This window comes from Colletotrichum godetiae (genome assembly GCF_030913485.1).
Source record: "Colletotrichum godetiae strain CBS 193.32 chromosome Unknown BDP55scaffold_6, whole genome shotgun sequence".
Taxonomy (NCBI): domain Eukaryota; kingdom Fungi; phylum Ascomycota; class Sordariomycetes; order Glomerellales; family Glomerellaceae; genus Colletotrichum; species Colletotrichum godetiae.
In genome coordinates, this window is record NW_026851254.1 from 924229 (window position 1) to 949601 (window position 25373).

The window sequence follows — 25373 nt, forward strand, 5'->3', positions numbered from 1 at the left end:
TGGACTGGAGTGGTCGCCTTGGTTTCTGAGTTTCTGTGCAAGGTACAGCAACACCGATGGTCCCCTTAGTTGATTTCGCACACCCCGACCACCCCTGTCGCTTCGGCCAAAAAGGTCAGAGGTACAAGAAGTACAGGCACCAGGCGTCCGCCAGAGTGACCAGACCCCCGGCCACGGTCGTTGCTCCAGCCAGTCAGAGCATCCGCTGGCCCTTGAGATCGTACCCAGGGTGGGTTCCTTCTTCCTCTTCTGCTCAGTCACTCCCTCCCCCATCCCCCTCCCTCCTTCACTCTGGAGACTGAGCCGATGAACTCAGCAAAGTACACGCCAAGTACCTGTTATTGGCCAGGCGTGACACCCTGTCTCGCATGGGGGTGGGTACACAATCAGGTACATGTTACCGGAAAAAGCCACAGCGGCTGTTAGCAGCAAACCCCGATGGCTCCAGCAGGCTTTAGTGGTCTCTTCGGCGAGCTTTCAGTTCAACCCACCATCGTTTCAAAGTACCACAGCTTGTACCAGCACTAATTACCACCGGTGGGTGGCCCTGCTGCGGTCCGGCCTGCCTGGGCTCTCTCTCACCTCACTCCTCAGTCCCCTCTGCTCTCTCTCCAAGTCCCACGGCCCATTTCTCTTTTGGCTGGGGACCTGGGCTGGGCCGACTGGCTGTGCAGCCTGTGCAGCCTGTGCTTCCTTTCCGCTACTCTCCTCTTGTCCCCGATCTCGACTTCCTTCCCTTCACCACCCTCACCTTCACCTCTTCCTCACCCTGTTGTCTACAAGGCTTCCTCTCTCGCTTGTTAACCTACTACGGTGAATCATTCTTTACATCTTTCTTCAGTCGAAAGGGGTTCGTCGAGCCTCAAACCCCAACGCCCGTCCTCGTCCATTCACTTCTTGCGAAGCCGGAAGAACCCACATTCAACCTCGCCATGGCAATGTGACGTCCTGCCTACCCGCCCCATAATCCGCCTGCGAGAATAATAGACGCAACTCAACAACCAAAACTCAACAACCGCCTCCTTTTGTCCTCCGACACCCCGACTCGACATTCGACTTTACACTTGTTCAACTCTCCGCTCTATTCGAACTATTTGCTCGCAAGGCGAAAGCTGAGCCGGAGCATGCGAGGTGCAACCGGCCATCAACACAGCCGATTCGCGTGATCCGAGAAAGCGAGAGAGAGATAGACCCAATATGCCTTCTTCACTCAAGGTTCCGGAATCCGGCCTCATTCTTGAGAGCTCGGCCGCCTCGGGAAATCCTGTACCACCACAGGCTTTCTGCATCAACCTTTCTGATCATGTACTCGAGGACATGATCAAGTGTGTACAGGGTGGTGAGGACCTCCAATTGTCCTTGGGGAGCAGCCCGGTAAGTCTTACGCAACGCCCTTCTTTGCCGATTCTCCCTGAACCCCCCCACTCTCACAATTCACTTGTCCTCCCGACGGGAAGAGCTGGCACTTGTACCTGTATGCAAGGCGAAAAAAAGCAGTGCACCGCTGCCCGTCTGGGACATCTGCTGCCGTCCGATGCCTACACAAACGACTCCCGCCCGCTAGCGGAAGCGCTGCTCGTTGACATATGCTAACGTTTCCTCGCTACCAAGACATTGCTCTACGGCTCCAGTTCCCACACTCTCTCTCCGATCTCCGCGACATTCTCACACGACCTCTTCCTCACGAAACCATTCGAATCCACGAAACGAGCTACACGACTACCACAAACCTCCTCGCTATGGAAGAAGCTGCCCGGCTCCGAGGCTCCCAAGAAGGGCGAGCAAGCCAAGGCAAAGGGTGCACCTTCAACCTCGTCGTCTGGTATGGACTCAGATATAGAGAATCTGCAGAACTCCATCGCAGCGGCGACGGCATCGAAGAAGCAGTATGTTCACAGTGGCTGGGTCATGGTGGTCATGACACAACTAACAATGGCAATAGATCAAAGGTCATGGATAGGCCGCTGCCGGGCACCAACAAGAAGCCCACAGGAAAGACGGCCAAGTCCAAGTTGCTGTCAAGCATGGCGTCATATGGCAATGGGGGCGGCAAGTCATCGCCATCAGGGTCGCCGGCTCTGGTAGCCGTCAGCTCACCGTCGATTAACCCTGTCTACGCTTCTTCGCAACAGATCGTTGAGAAGTCCAAGGAGCAAAGATCTATGATTGTACACGAACTAGCGGTGCAGGAGCGGCCGGCCGACTACCTGGAGAGCCTGTGGGAAGGCAAAGACGAAGATTTCAAGCCTGCCCTGGAGAAGGTGGCCCAGTTCGAGTCAGATACGCAGATGTGGGCACTGAGGAAGAACTACTGGAGAGAGTTGGACGTGTGGAAGTACGAATATGATACCCAAGATACCCGACAGAAAGCGATCGACAACGCAATCCGTCAATTCGACAAGATGCGGCTGGCAACAACGGAAACCGAGTGGCAGAAGCTCTTGCCGCGGGAAGAGCGTGGAAAGGGCAAGATCCTCAGTAAGTTGCAGGCAAATATTGCCAAGGCCTCCGCCGCACCACCTCCCAAGATCAAGGTCAGCGACGCAACAAGCGACAACGGCGACGAAGACGTTCTCAAGATGAAGGGCGAGACAATGTCACGATCATCATCGAACCCGTTACCGCCGAAACCAAAGAAGGCTGCCGACTCTCAGGTTAAGCGTCTTTTGTCTACGAATAGGAAGGCCGCGACTCCTAAGGCTGCGCCAACGAAAGCAAAGGAAAAGGCACCTCCCGCTAGCAAGAACGGCCGGGGGGTTCTCTCTGCAGAATTTGTTACCAACTCAGACTCTGATTCAGAGTCTTCGGAGGACAAGCCGATGGCGAGCATTGTGGCTTCCAAGCCCAGACCAGCGCCTGCGGCTGCACCTGCCCCCAAGAGAAAGATCGAACATGCACTTCCACCAAAGCCGAAGATCGCCGTGCCTAAGCCAAAAGCCAGACCGGTCGAGAAGCCTGTAGAGAGGACAGTGGAGAGATCGATTGAGAGGCCCAAGGCAAAGTCGCCTCAACCTCCACGAGAGACTGTCAAGGCGGCGAAACCGCAGCCTGCCAAGCGACAGAGGGAGGAAGAGGCAGACGACAGTAGCTCAAGCTCTGGCGCCCCACTGGCCAAGCGTGCGAAGCCCAAGGCGCCCATCAAGGCACCCATTAGCCTCAAGCAACGGCCCGCAGATACCTCACATGCATCATCCCGCAACTCATCTGGCGTCTCTCTCAAGAGCAAAAATACATCACCGGCTAAGTCTTCGCCTTTAGCTTCATCACCGCCAACGAATGCGTCGGATCTTGAACACTCAGCACCGCCCAAGAAGCGCAAGGTTATGGAATCTTCCGACTCCAATGAAAGCGCCCGGGCCAAGCAAGCCTCTAAGCGTCAGCGCGGGCTCAGCCCCGACCTGGTCAACAAAGCCGCGCGTTTCAAGGCGTTCTATCAAAAGTATGAGGCTCTGCACTGGGAGATTACAGACATGCGCAACCCACCAGAGGACAAGATAGCAGATCTCCTCGACATGCGCCAGCGACTGAAGAGTCTCAAAATTGAGATTTACAAGGAATGCCCGCCCCCGAACAGCATCCCCAGCAGCGCCCCCATCGCGGTCGCTTAGGGAGGGACCGAGGCGGACAATTTCAAATTGCCTGGCCGGCCGCTTGACAAGAGCAACGTATCAACGAAGAAGACGGCGAAAGAAGCCCCAGCCAAAAAGGCCAAGGCGAAGAAACGTGTTTTGGGATTTCTTTGGAAAAAGCGATAATTCTTCGGGACATCTCAAGAGAGCCCTCGACAGGACGGCCACTTGAAAGCATCAGCAACAGCGAAATGATTTGCTCACTTTTTTTTTTCTTTTCATTCGGGCTGGGATTGCATCAAAGGGGACGGAACGGGCATTGGCGACCAGCAAATAGGATTGCATGGACTCTGGAGAGAAAAAACCCAACTATCTGGAACACCGTGGATACGGGCCAGGAACTCTTGTCGTTGGAGATATTCACTTTCTTGTCTTCTTCATTTTGATTGATACCAGGTGGTAGTCAGCTACACAAAACAGAACAGTGTCCAAGTAAAAGTCATTTGAACGATTACATTGCCTGAACGATTGGTTCGAATTGAAGCGATTTGCCCGTTGTGATACCCCTTACTTGGGTCGACACTCGACAGCAATGATGCTGTATAGCCGTACGAACACGGCAGACGAGGCGTTTGTTCATGCACAGGGGGTATCAACGTCATGTCCCCGCCTCCTGGCTGCAGACTGCAAATCCTTAGGCTGTTTGTCCTGTCGAAAGCGGCCGTGCGCCTACTCCTTCATCTCTTCATCTTCTGAATAGTACGGGGCGGGTACAAATCCCTTTTTGGCATGAGACGATTGACAGGCACGGTACTGTTGCTAGTATTGGCTGCTCTAATTGGCAACTTTTTCTGAACTGCCTTGCTGTTTCTTCGGTGAGCTCGTGGCATTTGAGCTTCTCAACCTGAGGTTTTGGCTTCTCATCCATTTCCGCAGGATCAGCGGGGTTTTCTGCTTGAGAGGTGAGGTGAGGTGCGACCCGACTCCACCAGAGCTCCCCGCAATTCATTAAATGGGATTTTGGGAAATTTGTTCGGGAGCAAAGCAAGAAGATGTGTCAGCGGAAATGGAGTATTCTAGTGTTTCTATGGTTTTCTTTTTGTTTTGAAATCAGAAATACGAGCGCTTGGGTACCATGTCTTTTGGTAATGAGATTGCATCCTACCTTTGGTAGGTAACTGTACCTTTATTCAGCATTTGATCGAGGGTCGTTTTCCCGTTCCCGTCAAACACTAGAAGCAGACAGGTACGGAGTACCTTGAGAGGATATGTCAGCTGTTCAGACGCTGCGAACTCAAGGTATCCAGGCCTCGATACCACACTTTTGATTCAGTCTTGGGGTCAGGTTGTTGAAGATGGTGAGGGGAGCCAACAAACTAAGGATCTTTCACATACATATCCTCATGTCTTTCGATTTTGTCATTTTCTTTCTTTCCTTTTTTTTTTCACCAATCCAGATCTACTTTGCCCAGTACAAAGATCTTGGTAGGAATGAGGGGGGGGGGGGGGGGGGGGGGGGTGAATCTGTGAGGTGATGCAAACTTGCATGGTTTGCTTGCCTGCTCCTATAGCCTGCGGCAATCAGCCACGCCCAAAGGAAGAGAGGGAAAACTTTCAAAGCAAAGCAAAGCAAACCGCATAGGAATATACGCCACCAAGGAACGCCAGTGAGGAGATGTTCCCTTCTTGCAAGGCCCCGATGGAAGGCGTGTATCCGAGGTTTTGCATTTCCTTGTAAGCATCGCAAGCAAAAGAGAAGCTTGAATGGGCTAAGTACTTTCTGTTCAAACCCTCCGGTATGTTGGCAGGTGACTGTGAAACTTCCCTTTCCTATCCGTACCCTACGAATACCTACCTTACTAGCGGGGCCGGATGGTGTGGGAGGTGGAGGAATCGGGTTTGCCAAGCTAAACCAGCACGCTTCAAACCCCACACATACGCCGGCTCCCGGCCCGCCCGCCGCTGGTTTTAGCCTTTCCCGGGGTCGGGGGTTGTTTAGATGGTGGCGGTTGCCACTGATGTCCGATGTTGCAATGTCACGAAACTTTAGTTGGAGATCTCACGTCATCCTCATCGGCTATGCCGCTGCGATGTGATGCTGAAAAGCCAAAGAGGATGTTTGATGGGATGAGTTGGAAATCATGAAAAGAGCTAAGATGGTCGTCGTGTTACCATGCAAGATGCTGCAGCGTAGTGATTTTGTCTGCGTATGTCGAAGATTGTCAAGTTCCAAGTGATGTGCGCTGGAGACCAAGCTGATTGTAGAAGCTCGTCAAGGAAAGGGTTGGCTCCCTCGAGACAGGTCTCTTGGAGGCTTATTTGCATGCGTGCTTACTTCTTTTGTCGTGAGGTACTCTGAAAGAGGAACAGCAAGTAGGCAGGCAACGGTCCAGTACCTGAGCCTTTCAATGTGAAGAAGAACAAGTAGGCAGTATTGCATTTGCAAAGATGAGTGGGAACTTGCAAGGTAAAGGAAAGGCCCAGAGCAGATTGTCTCTTCAGTCTAACCCAAGGCCAAGCTGCAGAAATCGATGTGCAGATTCCCGTTCCTTGACAACTCAAGGCTTCTTTCACAAGATGAAGGCTCAAGAAGCATTCGCAGGATGGCAGGTGTCTCCAGCCATTCAAATAAGGCAGATACATGCCCCAGATCACAGCGCGGAGCTGAAGACTCTTGAGCTTCTGTAGCATCGAAGAGAAGCAGTCCTGCGCTCCTTCTACAAGCCAACACATCCAGCCGTTTGTCACCACGTACAACAGTGGCAGTCATTCTTTCTTTGGGCAATGTCTCGGAACCTGTACGATCCTCCTTTCCACTACAGGCCACGAAGGCCCTACGTAGCGCGATACCCGCCGCCCTCGGCGCTTGAAATCGAGGCCTATCTCGCGTCGTTCTCACACGTGCACGACCGCGCATCCTCGCCGATGATGAGCCCCCCATCGAGCGGCCGACACCGGGAGGAGGATCATGAGGCCAGGGAACGCGGGGTCTGGCGACGGGAAGCAAGCGGAGGCGAGACGGAGCACGTTCCGCGAGCTGTGGGAAGCCTTTCGCTCGTCCACCAGGCCCCGCGGGACCCCGAGGCCCTTGCCCGCTCTCGCCGGTATCGTCTCATCCAAATCAGGCTGTTGCTAGTCCAAGTCTATGACCAGCTCAAAATTGCACACGAGGTCTACAACACAGCGTTCGAGAAGTTTCTGAAACAGGTGGCGGAAACCAGCAAATCTGCGAGCCCAGCGACACAGAATTACATCTGGGTAGACATGTTGTCGACGGATGCAGAGAAGGGCAAAAAGGAGGCGACTAAGAAAAGGCTGCCGCCGCCGATTGACTTTGATACGGTTATGGCGCAGGTGGAGACATGCTTGCAATCACTCGAAGGCGCTCAAATGAAGTACTCGCCGCTAGCTTCCAGTTTTGACGACACATGCCCAAACGCCGAGGGCCACTTCAAGGTAGTCATTGACGCTGTCAGGGAAATTGTCAACCTGGCCGCAAAGGCCCTGAAAGAGAATCTCGTTTGTGAGGATCTAGTGGCGCGCCTTGATAGAGCTCGGGGTTTGGCCGATACCACTTCCCATGTCTGGAAAGCCGTGCTGTGGAAGTTGCCGTCCAGAGGCATTAGAAGCAAAGAGTCCGATATTGGGCGCGTAGACCATGCGCAGGATTCGAATAACAATGGCGAGGGTGGACAGAACAACGAACAGTCAGGATGTGAGAATGTTTCGTAGGCGATATGGTAGGCGGAGGTCAGATGTGAAGGCGTCGTCGATCGATTGTTGCTGAAAACTCTGTCGGAATGGCTGGTGTGGAAGGCGGGGATTAGTGTGTGCGGTCATGCTGTCGGTCAAGAAGGTTGGAGCTTGAGGTGAAGTACGGCGGGCGTAGACTACATTGTTTAGGGGGCACGTTTGTTCGTTAGTAGTATCCTTGGTCCATAGAAGCCAAAGCGCCAAAAAAAAAAAAACCCCCCAGATATTTAGCTTACCTGGAAAGAAAAAAAGTGAAGCACCGTCCTCAACAGAATGATCGGAATTGAATTGTCAAGTCCCTGACCAGCCGAAGCCAGCCAGGATCCAGACGCTGCGTATCGCACTCAAGTGCTCTGCACAATCTTTTCGCAACGGCTCTCCCATAGGGACACCGAGTCCAGACCTCATTTTTCCCCTCTTCCCAAAGGGAATCAGGGTATACATGAGGATGGCCCGGGCCCTGCTTTTCTGATGCCAATTGCAGACGTGAAGTCACGCCAGACCCTCGCGGGCAGACCCGTCATCCCGCACTAGGCAGGCGACATTGGGTGAGTGGTGTGAAGAAGTTACTCCGAATTTCTCATATGCCAGTTTGATGGAATGAGAGACTTCCGCTTGCGCGTACATCTCTCCGTTTGTAGCATAGAAACGCAGCGTTGAAGAGGACGGTGCTTGAAGGAGGGAAAAGAGAAGAGGAGTCAGACTCTGCGCGGAAATTGGCGCTTTATATATGAATTTTTTGTGACGTGGGGTCGCAAGGGTCTCTGGCGGCAGCCTTGCAAATGAGGCTAACCAATCAGGGAGCTAGACTGGCAAGAACGGAGTACCTTGGGGGGAAAGACCCCTCGAAGTAACCCCCCACCTGCCAGATCTGGACTCCACGTCTTATGGGTCCCGGGGTTTCGATAAGGATCCTTATCGGCCTGCTTTCCTGCGTGAGGTCCCATGGTTTCGTTTTGGTGATGGGGTCTTTGGGCAGGTCCAGACCGCCACACAAAATTTACGTGGTGCTGAGGCGAATGTCCCCTTCCTCACTTTCTCGCATGTTCTTCTAGTCAACACTATTCTTTTACTTTTCCTCATGTCGACGCAATTTCTATGGATTTAGGCGATCATAGTAGACAACTGCACATAGACTATTAATCCGCAACAATGATACTCGAACCGAAAGATTTCCCGCAGATGTGGCAGAAACCGTCGAGTGAAGACTTACTCAGCACACTGAAGCAACTGGAACTCAGCCCTCCGGTATGGAGTCACAAACGAAGACGGTCTGACATTGTTCATGAGCAAGAGTCAACGGCATATTTTCGGCGCGAAGTAACGATGTACTTATCATCAATCATTAAGAGTGGTCTCTCTTGGATCGAGGACGATGATGAAAAAGAGGAAGTCTGGTCAGAGGCTAGCCGCAGGATGACGGAGCGATGTGGAAGAACAGGTATGTGATGATCAGGCTGCTAGTTTTCCGAGCTGTGCAGCCTCTGACGCAGAGTATAGCCATGGGCGAGATCACCCAGCGATGGCCCTTTAGAGAGGAGGACCTCACACCGACCTTTGAGCTCATCATCCGAGAGCCACCCCTGACTGGTGATTCACTTGGTCTCAAGACTTGGGGTTCTTCTTACGTTCTCGCCAAGCACTTGCCATCTATCGGTTCAACGGCTCTCTTCCGGCTCTTTGATGAATCTCTGGGCGAGCCGCGGCCATCCGTGTTGGAGTTGGGTTCTGGCACAGGCCTACTTGGACTTGCGGCGGCTGCTTTGTGGAAGTCTCATGTGATTCTCAGCGACTTGCCAGATATCATGTCGAATCTTTGCCACAACGTTGACGCCAATCGTGCCACGGTGGAGAAGCTAGGAGGTTCATTGAACGCCGGTGCACTTACTTGGGGTGGCTCAGGGGATGACGAAGTTGACCAGAACCTCTTTGGCAAAAGAAACCAGTTCAAGGTACGTGACAATTGAGGATTTCTACAGAGAGACTTCTAACATGGCTCATAGGTTGTTCTCGCTGCTGATCCTCTTTACGACGACTGTCATCCAGGACTTCTGGCAGGAGCTTTCTCTGAGCAGCTATCAACCGAAGACGATGCCCGCGCAGTTGTAATGGTCCCACTGCGAGACGAAACTACTAAGAAGCTTCTCGAGTCTTTCCGAGATGCTATGGGAAGCCAGGAAAATCCTCTAATTTGCATCGAGGAAGGAACACTCGATGGTCAGGATGATTGGGGTGAGGACGAGGAAGGCACCAACGTGACTTGCTGGTGGGGGATATTTGCACGCAAGCAGCAAGCAGAAATACCGATGGAACAATCGATGAAGTGCGTGGGTTTGGAGACGGCTTAAGACATAGACTAGACGAAAGTGAATGAGCAGGCGCGCGCCCGCCAATTAGACTTAGATCTAGACGAAACAGAATACAATGATAGTCGACTCGGATGCCTTGACAGACGACAACCAAGTGCGGCCTACTTCACCGTCCATCCCAACTAATTGCTTGTCGCGTCCCGTCGCTTATCAAGCTCACGACGGGAGGCTCCTTCCCCCAGGAGAACCTCCTTCCACCTTCCGTGTGTATCTGCGACTTTGATTCACTGCTTTCCCTAGAATTCCCCGTTGCTCCTTCCTACCTCGACAAAGTCGTGGATCACTTTCTCTCCGCCTTTTCCCCTCGATTTCTAGCTTCCTTCACATCTGTTTTTCTTCTTCTCCCACACTCACCCAAACAACCCAATCCAACCACGTTTCACACGATACACTATACACGATACACGACCTCTCGGTATGCACATAAGATACCTGCAAGTACAGCGAACAAACGACTAACCTTCAGGATGGTTGGCCAAATCACCTACACCGAGGAAGAAATCATCTTCATCCTCCAGCGCAGTCTCGCCAAGGAGAAGAAGCAACAAGACACCTTACGCGAGTACCAGGAAAGATTCAGCAAGCCCCTCACCATGGCACAGCTGAGATACGTCAGAGCCAAATACGGTCATGACCCTGAATTCGGGTAAGTTCCCCCTCAATGAGCCCTTTGACTACTATTTTTGGCCTGTGTCTCCCTTATCCCCTCTTTCTTTGAAGATTAGAAAGTACTATTTCCTGACAATCTTATGGCAGTACGGCAATGATCAATGGACAGGTCCCGGACAATGGCGGTAATAGAAAGACCGCAGTCCCATCTCAATGGCAGTGAGTCGGCCTCACACCTCATGAAACGCGACAAAGTTACTAATTTCAGCCACCATAGGGAAGCAATGGCTATGCCAATCCAGTCCCCGAACGATCAAAGCGATCAAGCCTTCACACCACCCACGGATGAGGATGCTTCAGCTTCGGAGCATCACATGCTGCAGATTCTCGCCAGTCATGTACACGATTCTCCCGCAGAGATTCCCGAGAACCTGGCTTTATCCTCCGAGAAGGTACAGCAGCAGAATGACGTCTCACAGAATGAAGTCTCAGAGGATGAGCAAGCGCGCATCGACGCAGAGGAGTATGCTGCAGCACACGAGAAGATCCTGCAGATGTTCCAGATGAATCCCGACCGCCCGTATGGTGAACAACCTGTTCAGCAACACTACGAGCAAATGCTGTATACTTCTGCAGTGCAGAAGAGAAAGCGGGATGAGTTCGAGGAAGGGAGTGAATGCCTAGTCTCAGACTCATCTGCTTCTGTGGATGAGGTTCTTCAAGAGAGCATTCCAAAGCGTCTGATGACCCAGTTGCAGGAGACGTCCTCCCAGAAGGAGCTCATTCGGTATCCATCCCCGACGCCGAACAACAATGTATCCCAGACGACTGGACATGACGAACAAACATTGAGCCTACTCGATGCGGTTATCCCCGAAGTCTCCAGCACTCCCGAGAATCTGGATATGGGCGCATATCACGTGCAGGCAGAGAGGGATCTCAGTGTGTCACCCCTGACCAAGCTTCTCAATAGTATCGACAATGATTATCCTCATGAACCAACAACTGACAGCTCATTCTTTACACAGCTCGATCTTCAGATGGACCCATCTGGATATAGCGCCGCCCATTTCGACAAGGCTGTAATCCAGGAACCCAATACACCAGCTGTTCCCACGTGGGCAGGAACAAATTCAATGATGTTATCTGCGAGCCCGAACCTCAACTTCTCCCAGTCCACGTCATATGCACCATGGCAAGCACTTTACAACGAGGCAGAGAGTAACTTCTGGGGCACTCAGACTCAGTCAGACACCTGGCAGGGCGCGACTGGGTACGATACCGCGCCGGGTTTTGACTTCGACCCGCTCGTTCCACCGTACCCTCAAACCTCTGCACCTTTTGCCTACGCTGAAATAATGGCCAGCGCCGGCGGAACATACGAAGGCTCGGAAGCCTTCAACCCAATGCAGCAACAAACCGAAGGCCAGAACATCGCCAGCTTCTCTGGCGACTTTAGCAATATCGACTGGAACAGTATGAACAACAGCGGTTGGGAAGAACTGTACCTGCCCAGTGCAGAGCCACAGGGCCACGACGACTATTCTCAACAGTCCTTTGGTCCCCTCGAGTAGAGAGCTACGATACGCATGTTTCCTTCTTGCATACCATCTCTGGGCGACAGGTTCCACACGAGCATTTCTCTGTTACCTGGAGCACGACGAAGCATTACACAATACCTTGCCTACTTTCCGACACGATACCCCTATTTCCCTGCCCCGGGCTACGCGCCTTTTTCTTTTCCAGCAAATTCCTCCTTTTCGGCAAAATCCTCCTCAGCAATGACCTCACCATATTTGGGCCTTCAGTACGCGAGCACGGTAGCTTGCAGGTAGATAGATAGGTAGTTTGGTGGTCATTGCGACATAAGCTATAAAATGATTTCCTTCCAGGTTGGCCACAATATCCATTGTGACATGTAATGTAACGAACGACGCTCCCAGCCTCCCTTGGTCTCATAACGAAATTGAGAAGAAATCGCAAAATTTTCTAGCCTCCCATTGTCCAAGCTCCCGGCGCCGAAATCCGTCCACGATGGGTATCTAGTGCAGTAGAAACGAACAGACGGGCGCTTTCCTCCAGGTATGTTGTTTGTTGTTTTGCATGTTGCTTGTGTGTGTGTGTGTGTGTATGTGTGTCTGCGTTTGCTTGAAACTCTGGCCTCTCAAGCAGAACTTTCCTCGCAATAAACCCGCCCGCTTTGTTCTCCCTTATGAGTGTGGTGTAGTAGGATATAACAATAGTTTCGTGAAGAAATCAGACAGCAATGCAAACGAAGAAAAAAAAAAAACCGAAACAAAGTTTGAAAGGAAATAGACTTTCAGACCACTATAGTTGTCGATTTTCTCGACTCGCCCTCCTCCGGTGGGAAGCCAAACACGAGCCTGTACAGGTCGCGCAAGAAGACATACTGGCTGGATCTTTGGCTCATATAGTGGACGCTCTTAGCCAGGTCATGCGCCGAGATACGTTTTCCACGTGCCGGCAGCAGCGAAGACCCCCTAAACGACGAGTCGGCGTGTACAAGGTTCTTGTAGTGCTGTAGAAGCGTCGAGTGTGCAGGCAAGGACCCAAAGGATCCCGTGGGCATATGCTTGACAAATGCTTGGAGGGCCGACTTCTCGGCTTTGCTGTCAAGAGCCGGGTCTCGAGTAAAGCCGACGTTCATGGCAGCCTTGATGATGAGTGCTTTGATGCGGTTGCTGTTGCTGTCCTCGCCTGCCGTGGTCGTTGTTGCTGTGCTGGATGTCTTGTTACTGCTTTGCGAGTAGCTCGACAGTTGCGAAGCACTGCTTGACCACCGGCCTCCACGCCCGCTATCTGACGTTGTACCAAGAACGAGGATGTTTGGCACCCGAGGAGAGGAGCTCTCTGGGGAAATTGGTGTGTCTTCAAATTCGGTCACAGGAGTTTCTGGAACTGGTGGTGGCTTTCGTGGGCGCTCTTCGGTCAGGCTTTTGTGACTTTCCCTCTTCGAATAAGACGATCGGTTCGACGCTCTACTCTCACCTCGTGCAGGTTGATCATACTGTTGCTGGTGGCCGAAGAAGCTTGTCTGGCTCGGTCGCGGAGTGTTTCGGTCTGGCCGGACCTGGGTCCAACCGTCTCTGAAAAGGTCGCAAAGCTCCCAGCATGCCTGTACCGCTGAACAGAGAAGCTCCTCGTCAGGCGCTCTTCCGTCACGCTTGTTCTGTCTCAGACTGAAAAGCATCTCGGCAAGCGACCAACACGCCTTCAGCAAAGAGTCCGTCTCATCGGCCAACTCGCTTCGCTGCTTCATCAATCGATGACAAAGAGTGATGTAGAAATCTAGGGTACGTTCGCGGAAGGGCTCCGGGAGGTTCTGGATGTCCTGAGCGCTATAAAGACTGGAACACGGTCAGCTAATTTGTCCAACATTTGTCAATCTCTGGAATGGCTCACTGATTATTCAGTTCAAAACTGACTCTCAAAACAGAATCGGCAACTTCATCCTTCCTCTGGCGGACGTCGAAGAGGGACTGGCAAAAATCCCGGCAATGATCGAGGTTCTCTCGTACGTGGTGATCATAGTGGTCTTCGTCGCGGTTGTCATACAGGCGTTGGCAAAGCCTCCAGCACGCCATCCAAGCTTTTTCGTGAGCATCCGGGGTGCCGGAGCTGTTGAACATCCGTGTTCGATGAATCGAGCTCAAGTTGGCCAGCGTGTTACACAAAGTCCAGCACTCTTGGAGAGCGGTTCGTAGAGCCCTGATTTCCGAATCTTCTTGAGGTAGGGCGGGGGTGGCGAACGGCTCTTCATCGTAGTTTTCGGTATCGGTCTCTACTTCTCTAGCTTCGTCGATTTCTGTTTCGTGTTAGACTTCTTCGTCTTTGTATGAGCATCTAGTATGTACAAACTTTCAAGGCTACTTGTGCTGCTGGACCTAAGCCGAGATGACTCATTAAGCATGTCGTGAAGGTCTTGCGCGCGCGGGGTGGCGCTGTCCAAGCTGTATCGAACGGGTCTGATATCTGTCGAAAGGGGAGGCGGCGTAGGTAGCCCAGGAGATCTCGACTGTTCTAGTTCAGTATTTGAAAAGCCTTAGGTGAAGCTTTGGAGCAACCGTACCTTGATTGCATGATCTGTGACGGATGGAAGACTCATGGTATCTGTCTTGGGTGATGATCTCGTGCTACTTTGATCTGGCCTCACTGTCGGCTCCGTAGAAGTCTGGCTCACGTTCAGTCTTTGCTCATTTGAAAAAGAAGGTTCCATGAGATGCTTACCCAGCTGTGAAAGCTTTCTGGCGCATGGATGACTGATACAGCTTCTTCACTACTACTCTGCCGCAGATGATCGGGAATGTTGGTCGAGAGCATCATGAGCTAGAATAGTCAGTTACGTTGCCTGCCTCTCAAATGGCATGAAGAAGACAAACTTGGGGGTGTGGTGCCGGATTGGTAAGATTAGGCCGGGCCTGGACCTCCTCTGCCTCTTCGTCCTCAATTTCCGTCGTCTCAGTACCAGTCGAGGTGACTGGTGAAGGTCCAACAATATCGCTCGGGCTCATCAAGTTCAAGTTCGTCGAGGGAACCCTCTGAATGGAGTTGGGACGCAGTGAATTGCGGCCGGAGTGGTCTGAAGCGTTCGAAGACCTATGTTCATATGTAAGCTTTGATACTACAACAGTACGGTATGGCCATGATAGCTTACATGCTGGCGAAAGGTGATTGGAAAGAACCGTTATCGGGAGACGAGACAGACATGTCGTTATGATGGGAATAAGTAGATATTTGACTTCCGATAGACGACCGGAGGGGGGCTTCGAGTGCCATCGTCAGTCTATCGACTCGTTTGTATGCGACAACCTTCCGGCACTGGCACAGGCAGCGATGGAAGTCGGACGGGCAGTCCAGCAGACTGGTACTCGGCGGTTGTCAATCCAGAGAATGCCTCGAGAGCCCCACGTAGTTTGCTTTCTGGTCGGTTGGGTCTACTGCTGGGCCGCACTGGCTAAGTGGTGTTGGTCGTGATCCTAAAGGCCGTCGAGGCGAAGGAATAAATCAGTGCTGGAGGGTCTCGTAGACGACGGCCCGGCGATCATCAAGCTTCCAGACTAGCAACAGCAGGCTCGAAAGTGAAGAAGCTCGAGAGCGAGAGGGTGGGGAGGGCAGTTTAAGAGGAGCTGTGCCTACTGCTACCTCAGTGCTGGGAAGAGCAACGGTACGGAGACCGGGGGGGCTCCAGGCCGACCCTAGCTGACCGTGTCTGTGCCTCGCTCACGCGAAATATCGACAGGGCCAGGTTTGGTTTCGCTGCGTCGCGGCGGGTCTCTACTCGCAGCAGGGGTACCCAAATAGCGATCCTGACGGTTGAAGGGTAAATATATGGGGAAGGCGAGTTGGATGGACCTGGGGGCAACGCGACTACCGCCTTGATGGAAAAAATTGGGAGGATTTCAGAGAGCCAGATCAGGCTGAGAGCTGTGCGTCTGTCTCTGCGACTAAGCTTAGGTAGGTATGCTGCAATATGCTCGTCTCTTGGGAAGGGCGGTTGAGAGAGAGCTGCGGCTAAGATTCAACCAAACAGGTGACGAGCACGGCTCCACCGATGGCTTCGTCGTCTATGCAGTCTCGGGCAGCCGGGGAAGAGAAGCCAAAGTTGACAGAATGGAAGAAACAAAGTCGACAGACAAAATAGTAGCCGACAGCTGATTTGAGACGATGCGGTTGATGTGGATGTCTAACCTCCACAGTACAGACACAGGTGGCACAGAGGCGGGCGGTTCGGTGGTACGGGTAAAGAAAGAGGCCAGCCCTCCAACAGAACGGCGAAGAATTGGTATGGTTGCAGGAAATGGAAACGAGCAGCGATAGAAATCTGTGTTCACTGTGCTTCTCAACGAGCAAGACAAAATGGATTCGAGTTGTGGAGGAATGCCAAGTCAGAAATGGCAGAAATTTGTGTATCGTCTGAATGGTTGACCGAGTTCCGCTCCGCCCTATGGACAGGCACCTCACATGGTAATGAATCAGAAGAGGGACCCGAAATGGATCGTCGTAGCGTTCGCTGGCAGAGGAGAGTGATCCGACAGGACGAAGGGAAGAAGGCTAAGAAGTCAAGTCGTCGAAGTAGACAAGGCCGAGGTGCTCACGAAGAAGAGAGCTCCACGGGGTGGGATCCAATCCGCGAGCTGCTCCGGCCGCACCTCAGTCGTAGACAACCACCATTTTCTGCGCATTCTTCTTCTTTCCCAGGGTACTCCACGAACCTGAGCCGGGTTAAGGCAGGCACCGGGCAGCATATAGAAGGCGATGGATGAACCAGTCAGAGATGCAGCTGCGCGTCTTCTCCCATGGACACAGCAGCGCACCTCCCGACGGGTTCAACCACTCAGAGTTGGGCACAAGGTGGTGTCGGTGGATGAGAAGAGCGACGTCGAGCTGTGGGCTGCATGAAGCAGACAGGCGTCGGCGCTTAGCAAAGGTGGGTCTCGCTTCATCCAGTCGTGCCAGTGAACCACAACCAACCCCTGCACATGACGGCCCCACTTGGGACGGAGGGGCTTGCCTTAAGCTTGGAGGGGTGATGAAAAGGCAAGGGGCGCCCGGCCAAGAAGGAAAGATCCAGGGCCACCACCGCTGCGCCGGAGGCAACAGCAGGGAAGGGAACCTTCCTCAGCTTCAGATGTACCGTGTATCTCGACCACCGTCTCTTCCCTGGACTTGCTGCTTGCGGAACTAAATGTCAGGTGTAACGTAGGCATGGAAGGAACGTATCTGACCTCGGGTAGCGAGACTGCCCTAATTGACATTATGGTGGACATTGTGGTGGCATTGAGGAGTTCCATGTCTACCTTTCCTGAGCACCCGTGCTTCCTTACACCTCAATTCGACTCTGACGTGGGACAACTTTCACGAGAATTCTTCGTCACTACTACTAATTCCAATTCCTACCCATCTTATCAGAACCACCTGGTCAGAGAAAACGTACTCCACCGTGATCGACCAGAAATTGAGGCCGGCAGCGACAAGCTGTTTAGAGCCTTAGAACGAGCCGGTATGCTGGGCCCTACGGTATCGACCGCGGCCTGCATGTCTGAATTGGGACTTTTGTCCCTCTTCTGATTGCGTGCAGTGTGCTTGCTCGCATATCGGGGATGGATGGGCGGATATCTCTCGCAACCTCCCCCAACACCGTCTCGTACCCCCATCAGAGAGATTCGCGGGCCAATCTGACGATGCCGTGTCATTGAAGACGCGGAAAGACAGTCACGCTACCTGGAGCTGCTTATGTACTGTCCATTTGGGGGCCGTGACATGCGCGTGCGCGATTGTGAACGGCTCTGCCCGTCCGTTGTCGTGGACGTCTTCGTTACCAGTCTCGGTCCCTGTTTGCCGCCCTGGTGGGAATATGTGTGTGCGAGGCGGGGAGGAGCTCTGTTGGGGACTTGGGAGCAGATGCCCAGCACCTTCCTACCTCTTCACTTCACCAGCGCAGGTTGCGGTGGATTGCAACCTCATTAGTCGGCTCCAGCGTAACGGGACCAAGAAAGGCCTCGCCCGCCCTCCCTCGACCTTCAATTCTCGACGAGGACTTGCAAAAATGTGATACGAGTCGCTCGGCCGCAAAACAAACAAAGCCGCGCTTCTCCCGCATTGTCCGAACCAACTTGGACCGTGTGATTGGGATGGATTTCTCCGCGCGAAGATCAGCTGAATCAGGTCAATAGACATCGGGTCAAGTCCTGCCCGTCCGTCCACCAGGTATGACTCTGAGAGAGAGGTGGTTGGTGATGTACCTTTACGCCGGCCTCTACCTTACTTCACCATCGTGTGCTAATCAACAGAATGCTAATCGCTTTATGAGGGTACAAGACAAGAATTCACGAGCCAACGTGTCTGCCACGCATCACGAAATGATGTACTCGAATCCCCGCTTCTGTATTCTATTCATGGCAACACGGATTCCGACAATCTGGGACGGCGTTTCCTCAGTATTGAAGGGGCGAAAAGAAGGAGAAATTTGTAGGGCACCACGCACCGTTCGACACAGAGTGGGCCCTGATCGACCTTCATTCACACGCTAGGTCTGACAGGCCACATCCAAGCCTACCGTTTGTCTAAACCGTCCGTGGTAGGGATAGGATGGGGATGGGATGGAAGCCCGGGCCCGTTGCGGCTTCAAATCCTACTGGCGGGAACGTATCCCTCCTTCACCGTTGGTTGTGCATTGACTGTTGGTTCGAGTCTTTCTTCGACAGCTACCTCAATCCTCAAGTTATGCTACCCAAGCCAGACTCTATCACCTGGCTACGGTAGCCGGGCAGCAGTCTACCTTGACTAAAGTACTACGTGGATGCACGCAATGTCTGGTTAGTTCTCATGTACGGAATAGAGCTCAGAGGAGAAAATACCCGAATTTGATACCAGTGACTCAGTATTATTCTGACGTCTTCATGTTCGGTCCTGTAAGAAGTGGCAGAGAGCGGGCTTACGACCTAGGTACTTTACCACCTTACCTACGGAGTACAAAACGCCTTCGTACTTACCCCGGAGAACTATTCCGCAAGACTGAGAGAACCTGGACTACACGCCTTTAAAACCCCCGTCTGTTATCCTAAGACCTAATTCAAAGGAACGGATAACAAGATCCGGCCAAGCATCCCAACAATTATGTTGCTTGAGAAATCCCCCGCCCCTGTCAGGGTCCTTGGCGACCCGTCGATGTCTCGCAGCTAGACTCATCACCTGACAACAGCTCGCTTCGCAAACTTATCTACGCTTCACAAATTGCTCAAACATGGAAGACATACAATTGCTAGCCCTGAACACGAACTTTCATCGTTCATCGAGACCGTCATTTCCTTGAAGAATTCCGTTCTAGCCATCAGTTTAGTACAGTAGTGCCTAGGGTGTCATGTAGGTGCCTTCGACTGATCACAGCGCTAGCACGACTTTTGTTAAAAGCAAACCACCTCGACCCCGGCGACCCGGTGGGGTGTGCCAGCTCCAGCCTCCAGGACCCAGGAATCCGTGACCGGGCACCAGTTTGCTGATCGTCGATGGAGGGCCCGGACTATTCTCCCTGGCTCCCACCACCCCTCCTCAGTTCGAAGGATCAGATACAATGTCAATATCGCCGACGCCTGCGGCAAACTCATTTTCCAGATATCAAGAGCGAAAGGGAACCAACAACTAGCCAAGGGTGATACGCGATGTTTTCCCTCTTCATTCTCCACGAGCCCTCCCCTCCCGAATGCTGGCCTGCGACTAGCCGGGGGTCTCTGCTTGTTTCGCGGTATCCCTGACGCCACGACCGCATCACGCATGCAGTCCGACGCGCGTAGGCGCCAACAAGCAGCTCTGCGGATTCCCTACGGCTCAACACTCCTCATGCAGTATGGTCTTTCTCTGTACGACATGTAGAAAACTGCAATTTTGGACACAGGACAGCCAGTCGCAGTAGCAGTTGCGCGCTAAAGTCGAATCCTTTCGCGGCTGCGCCAGTTGCTCGACCTCGGGATTTGAAGCAATGTTGTGCTCATACGAATTCAACTCGATGCCATGAAGCTGCGGGACTTGACGTTACTACGTTTTGCTTATCTATGGGCGATCTTCCGGTTCCGCATATGCGCCAGTCCAGTTCGGCCAGGCGGACGTATCTCCAGTCTCTGAACGCCGTGCAGCAAACCAAGGCTTGTTGGAGGTACCCTGTGCCCTGCGACAAATCACCACCATCCGTGAAATGAAAGTTTCGGCGGATATCGTCCCATTCCGGAAATCTTGTTGGTGCATCTCGCGGCAAAAACCACCACTGCGCCATTCCCAAACCCTCGGGTCTTCGAGTTAGCCACTGCTACACGGCCAGCACAGCACTTTGCACCCGCTGTCTTGCTGGACCCATGTATCCGTTGGTGCTTGGAGCATCACGCGAAAAGAAAAAACGATGAAGGATGGGTCACCGCTGACCAGGATTCAGCAATCAAAACAAGCACCAGGCAGAAATCGGCAGACTGACTTGGGCTCTAACGGGTCGTGTACCCGGACTGTCTGTTTTTCTGCAGAGCCCAGAACAATCGCGGAGGTTCAACCGGTGAACTCCGCCTTGGGTCTTATTTCTGGCCCCCAGAGTGAGCCTGTTGTACAACGTCACTGACGGATAGAGGCTGGAGGCTCTTTGGCCGATACAGGCTGTGCTGGATACGATATTCTTCGTCCATATAGCACCGTCCCACCACCCACCAGATGCTGTTGCAGCAAGGCGAATGTGGTCAGCGGATAGCGGCTAGACGGATTGTCATGAAGCTGCTTTTGCGTAGTGGCTGTTACCTCTGCCTTGACCGCCAGATTAAAGCGATGCGCTACATTCAGACTCGGTGACAACCAGTGATTCTGCTAGAGCATTGAAACATTGCTGAAGTGTGGCACTGCTGCACACATGCGGATGCCTGTCTCATAGGTCGCCTGGTATAGCTGCGTTCTTTGTTGGAGGGAATTCTCGAAAAGTTGTCAATGTGAGAAACGAGACCATCCGGCAAACAAGACTGGTACTACCGACCAGGGGTTTCATCCATTGACTGGGACCCAACATGCTGTCTAATCACATGACGGGCGACGCAAGGGCTCGTAAAGCCATCTTGAAGAATCGAGACCTTCCGAGATAGCATTCCTGCGTACATTTCCAGCCACTCTCCATTTCCATGTGGCGGGGTTGCAACGGCTATCCCATTGCCGAACGACATGCCCTGTGCCACCTCTTGATGAGCTTGTTTCGAGGCGGCTGGTTCTCACTACCCATGGGAATCAGAGACGAAAGCTTCCCATCTATAGTAAGACCATGTCCGCTAACGTCGCTATGGTACGGCTCGAGCCCACGGCTTTTCTCATCTTCACGCAGCGTCCTCTGCCCTCCCCTGAGATTCCCTAACGCCTTGCAATGCCAATGTTTTCCAAAACTCCAATTCGTGAAATCCATCCCTGGCGAGTTTACGGGTTCAAGGACATCTTCTTCTCGTTGCGACCGTCGGGGGTGTACCTGTAGGGGGGTTGTAAGCTTCAAAGAGCGATTCGGCGCATGCTGTTTCCAAGGATATGCATACTTGAGGAGCTTCTCGATGAGGTCGACGTGGGTCATGACCATACGGCGGCAGCAGTAGCGCTTCAGGCCTAGCTGGTCCATCGCGTCGCTATTGACGTGCACGTTAGTTATGGTGTGTCGCAATCGCAATCCAGAACCGTGATCGTCGTAACTCACCCGTCCGTAATGCCGTCGTCGATGAGCTTGAGGTAGCGCTCCCACAGGTCTCCAGTGACCTGACAACACAAGTCAGACAACAAGCTTCAATTGCATGCGATTATCGTGTCCACGAACCTTGCCGCAGGAGAAGCAGCGAACGGGGATAATCATCTTGAGTGAGGAAGTCGAAAACGAAGCTGTAGCAGGTTGAGGTTCGATTACTGAGAGAGCGAAGCGGTGCCCGTACGTCCCTTTTCGAGGTGTTGCGCGGGTTGATGTGCTGAGACTGTTGCCTTCCGAGTCGTCGCCGTCGTCAAAGAAACTTCGGGGCCTTCCTGTCGATTGCAAATGGGAGGCGCGCGACCAGAAAATTTGTCGGTCCGTGATTTCCTCCGCTTCTTATCTTATCAGTGTTGATTGTGGGGGAGGTCCCACCAATTGCATGGCCGGGCGACTGAGCGGGACCAAAATTTCTTTGGGAACTCTCGAACTTTTTTTTTTCTTAGCAGGAACGAAAGAAGGGTCGTGTGCGAAACAGAGCAGGATCGAAAGCCAGAGACTACCGAACGAAAGAAACGTCTCCAGGCCGCCAGCTTCCCTTCCTTGTCTCCTCGCCTCGAGATTTCTGCGACGTTCAATTGACTGGTGCTCATACATCATTCTTCGGCTTTGCGCAAGTTGATACCTACACCATGGCTGGCCCTTCGACTCCGAGAAGTCGGGAGGACCAAAAGAAGCGTAAGAGAGAGCAGAATGAGAGGGACGGGCAGGCGAAGCGCCTCCGGCAAAAGACCAAAGCGGGCACAGCAAATGGCCAAAAGAACGGAAACACGGACGCCGACGATCTTCGCGACGGCGCCTTGAACGTGCTTTCGCAGCTTCGGAAGAACCTTACCGACGACCAGATCGAGACCGAGCTGGTCAAGCTTGGAAACACGGAGGCCCAGGAAGCGGGATGGCAAGTGTCTCTGCCGATGGGCGGGCGAATGGCTGACATTGATCCCATCTTTGCTGAGAATGAGAAGTAAGTGCCAATTTAACTGACGTTTCTTCGTTGGCTTTTTGGGTCTAACACGAGAGAAACCAGGTACCTCATTGTCACTTACAACACATCCTTGCAAATCTACTCGGTGGCCGAGTCACTATTGATCCGAAGAATCGCCCTTCCGGTGGTCCAAAACACATATGCGGAGAAGTCGTCTGCCCCCACGATCGTGGCCACGCGCCAATCGCAACTCAAGCCCGACTTCCTCTGGGTGGCCTGCTCTGATGGTAGGGTCTGGCGGGTGAACTGGAAGAAAGGAACCGGTGTCTACGACGAGTTCCGGACCCAGTCGCAAACGGCGCTGGATCTGTCCGTGGCAACAATCAAGGGAGACAAGAAGACGACGGAGGTTCTGTACATCTCGGAGGGGAAGAAGCACGCAAAGGGTGAAGTTGTCGCATACAGCGGCCCCGATTTCAAGCAGCCCGTCGCCGAGGTCCTCTTTGCTACAAAGCAGGTCGACCAGTCGATGCACTTGCTGCGCTCTAGCCCCGATGGCAAGGTCATTGTCGGAGCTACCAAGGATGGTCTCGTTGTCGGAACTGGGACGCCGGGGTCCGAGTGGGAGTTCTTTGCCTTCGACACAACCGATATTATCTGCGCCCTCGATATCCGAGTTACACACAGCAAGGACAACTCTCTTATTCTCGACCTGATTGCGGGTGGTGCCCGAGGTGCCATCTACTTCTACGACGACATCTTTAGAAAACTGCAGAACCTCAATGGGTCAAAGTCGAAGAGGGAGGCTCTTCAGAGCCGCAAATTCCACTGGCACAGGAGGGCTGTCCACAGCGTGAAGTGGTCAAAGGATGGTAAGAACTTTCAGCTGCTATTTGCCATCATTTTCAAACACTAACGGGCGCTACAGGTCAGTACATGATTTCCGGTGGTTCGGAAAACGTCCTCGTGCTCTGGCAGATGGATACAGGTAGGAAAGACTTCCTTCCTCACCTGTCGGGAAGTATCGAGAACATCGTTGTGTCTCCCACTGGAGCTTCCTACGCAGTGCACTTGGATGACAACTCTGCTATGGTCTTGTCCACGTCTGAGATGAAGCCATCGACGTACATCTCCGGTATTCAGTCAGCCGCTCGGTTTACCTCTACGCCAAAGGACTTGCTCGTCAAGCGTCTCTGGTCTGTTTCCGACGAGGTGCGGCATCCGGTCCCTGCTGCACTCAACCCTGCGGAGCCATCAAGACTGTACGTCTGCACAGGAACTGGCCAGCAGTCTATGTTGGCTGGCGAGATCCAGTCAGCACCCTTATTGCAATCATTCGACATGGAGTCGTTCCGGAGTGTCTCCAAGCAAGCTCTGGCAAGAACGCAGCCGACAGATGTTAATATTACGTCCAAGGGCAACCCCATTTCAGAGCCTCGTATAACCCATGTCGCATTCTCGCAAGACGGCAGGTGGTTGGCGACCGTTGATGATTGGCAACCCCCTAGGCGTGATCTTGAGAAGGTGGCCCCAGAAGCGCGCGAGCAGTTTGTGAGAGAAAGGCGCGAGATCTACCTCAAGTTCTGGTCTGCAACTGCTGGCGAAGAGCACTTTGCCCTGTCTTCCAGAATCAACAGCCCGCACGTCACAAGTCGGCCAGAGACGGTTCTGGCGCTTGCGGCAGACCACACAACAAACAGATTTGCCACCCTTGGAGACGATGGCATGGCGCGGATATGGCAGTCAAAAACAAGGCAGCAAGACGGCATCGCGTCCAAGGACAACGCTGGCGAGGCTCTGCACTCGTGGTCATGCACTGTGACTGTTGGTCTCGGAGGTAATGTGGGAGCTGATGCGCTTACCACCACTGGAGAGACGACGGGCGAGCGTAGTGGGAGCCTGTGCTTTTCCGAGGATGGCTCGACACTATTTGTTGCCTTTGGCCACTCAGACGACGGCGGCATCTATGTGATCGATACCAAGACTGGTGAGATTAGGTCAACACTGGAAAACCTGTGGAAGGGCCATATCCGCCGCCTCCAGGTTCTCTCTCCATACATCATCACCCTCTCGGATGACCTGAGAGTGTTTGATGTGGTCTCCGACGAGCTACAGTACGGCATCCAGCTGCCCAGCGGCCGCAACGCCACGGCAGTCAAGGAGTTTAGCCACTTGGCTATTGACCGCAAATCACGGGCGTTTGCCGTTGTCGTGCCCGGCGGCCAAGCATCGCAGCTTGCAGTTTTCAAGCCAGAAGAGCCCGCGCTGCTGTGTGTGAGGCGCATTCCCCATCGCATCACCAGTCTCGTCTCGACCGGAAGCTCATCAGGCTTCGTAGCGGTCGACGATGCTGCGCAACTGTGGACAGTCGCCGAGGCCTCGGATCCCGCCGCTGTTGCCCTCTCCAGGCCATTGGAGGACATGCAGTTGGATAGTGAGCCGGTCGCCGACGACGCGATTTTGGACGATGCCATCGAGGATGAGGAGATGGCCAGCGACAATGAGGAGGAGACGGAGGCTGTGAACGGAGAAGAGATGGATTTAGATGATGACGACGCCCAGCCGGCCGTCATCAACAGGCAAAAGCTTGCCGAGCTGTTTGACGCGGCGCCGGCTTTTGCCATGCCCTCGGTTGAGGACATGTTCTACAAGGTTACGGGGTTACTGGCGACGAAGCCTCTGGGGTCATGAAACGGCTAAACAAAAGTTGTCAAAATATGTGCATTATACCCGATAATAGAAGAATGTAGTAAAAGCATTTGGATCTTCAAAGAGGGTTTCTTCCGCAGAGGTTTGCTCGATTGGCCTGAATAGTAAACGTCTCCTTCGACTCCAGGGTCCCGCACGAAATACCGGCGTGTTCCTCATCATGGCTGCGCTAGATGTGT

General features: G+C 53.1%; 8 protein-coding genes across 8 annotated transcripts; 6 read left to right on the top strand and 2 right to left on the bottom strand.

Annotated features, from left to right (window-relative positions):
• Window positions 1-1197: 1197 nt before the first annotated feature.
• Window positions 1198-2534, top strand: BDP55DRAFT_544065 (uncharacterized protein; the record flags this gene model as incomplete). Its single annotated transcript, XM_060568457.1, has 3 exons — window positions 1198-1374; window positions 1612-1886; window positions 1943-2534. Coding segments are annotated over 3 exons (1044 nt in total), but the record flags the coding sequence as incomplete, so codon positions are not given.
• A 3819-nt stretch (window positions 2535-6353) lies between these two features.
• BDP55DRAFT_724926 (uncharacterized protein) lies at window positions 6354-7301 on the top strand (the record flags this gene model as incomplete). Its single annotated transcript, XM_060578955.1, has 1 exon — window positions 6354-7301. The coding sequence occupies one exon, from the start codon at window positions 6354-6356 to the stop codon at window positions 7299-7301; it is 948 nt and encodes a 315-aa protein (XP_060434071.1).
• A 965-nt stretch (window positions 7302-8266) lies between these two features.
• Window positions 8267-9770, top strand: BDP55DRAFT_575069 (putative methyltransferase-domain-containing protein). The gene is made up of 3 exons (XM_060570766.1): window positions 8267-8763; window positions 8823-9274; window positions 9326-9770. Exons 1-3 carry the CDS (start codon window positions 8475-8477, stop codon window positions 9668-9670), a joined length of 1086 nt encoding a protein of 361 aa, XP_060434072.1. The 5' UTR covers window positions 8267-8474; the 3' UTR covers window positions 9671-9770.
• A 388-nt stretch (window positions 9771-10158) lies between these two features.
• Window positions 10159-12052, top strand: BDP55DRAFT_765107 (uncharacterized protein; the record flags this gene model as incomplete). Its single annotated transcript, XM_060580932.1, has 3 exons — window positions 10159-10337; window positions 10448-10519; window positions 10578-12052. 3 exons carry the CDS (start codon window positions 10159-10161, stop codon window positions 11872-11874), a joined length of 1548 nt encoding a protein of 515 aa, XP_060434073.1. The 3' UTR covers window positions 11875-12052.
• A 387-nt stretch (window positions 12053-12439) lies between these two features.
• On the bottom strand, window positions 12440-15439 carry BDP55DRAFT_347759 (uncharacterized protein). Its single transcript, XM_060566972.1, has 7 exons — window positions 14976-15439; window positions 14701-14917; window positions 14549-14647; window positions 14391-14492; window positions 14180-14336; window positions 13724-14126; window positions 12440-13668 (listed from the first exon to the last, which is right to left on the bottom strand). Exons 1-7 carry the CDS (start codon window positions 15095-15097, stop codon window positions 12621-12623), a joined length of 2148 nt encoding a protein of 715 aa, XP_060434074.1. The 5' UTR covers window positions 15098-15439; the 3' UTR covers window positions 12440-12620.
• Window positions 15440-18005: 2566 nt separating this feature from the next.
• On the top strand, window positions 18006-18702 carry BDP55DRAFT_650491 (uncharacterized protein). The gene has a single exon (XM_060573981.1). It carries the CDS (start codon window positions 18031-18033, stop codon window positions 18349-18351), a length of 321 nt encoding a protein of 106 aa, XP_060434075.1. The 5' UTR covers window positions 18006-18030; the 3' UTR covers window positions 18352-18702.
• A 2548-nt stretch (window positions 18703-21250) lies between these two features.
• On the bottom strand, window positions 21251-21671 carry BDP55DRAFT_724930 (RNA polymerase N/8 kDa subunit; the record flags this gene model as incomplete). The annotated part of the gene is made up of 4 exons (XM_060578956.1): window positions 21251-21299; window positions 21364-21450; window positions 21519-21577; window positions 21636-21671. The coding sequence occupies 4 exons, from the start codon at window positions 21669-21671 to the stop codon at window positions 21251-21253; spliced, it is 231 nt and encodes a 76-aa protein (XP_060434076.1).
• A 295-nt stretch (window positions 21672-21966) lies between these two features.
• On the top strand, window positions 21967-25228 carry BDP55DRAFT_603083 (WD domain-containing protein). The gene is made up of 3 exons (XM_060571070.1): window positions 21967-22524; window positions 22588-23357; window positions 23414-25228. Exons 1-3 carry the CDS (start codon window positions 22193-22195, stop codon window positions 25174-25176), a joined length of 2865 nt encoding a protein of 954 aa, XP_060434077.1. The 5' UTR covers window positions 21967-22192; the 3' UTR covers window positions 25177-25228.
• The last annotated feature ends 145 nt before the right edge of the window (window positions 25229-25373 follow it).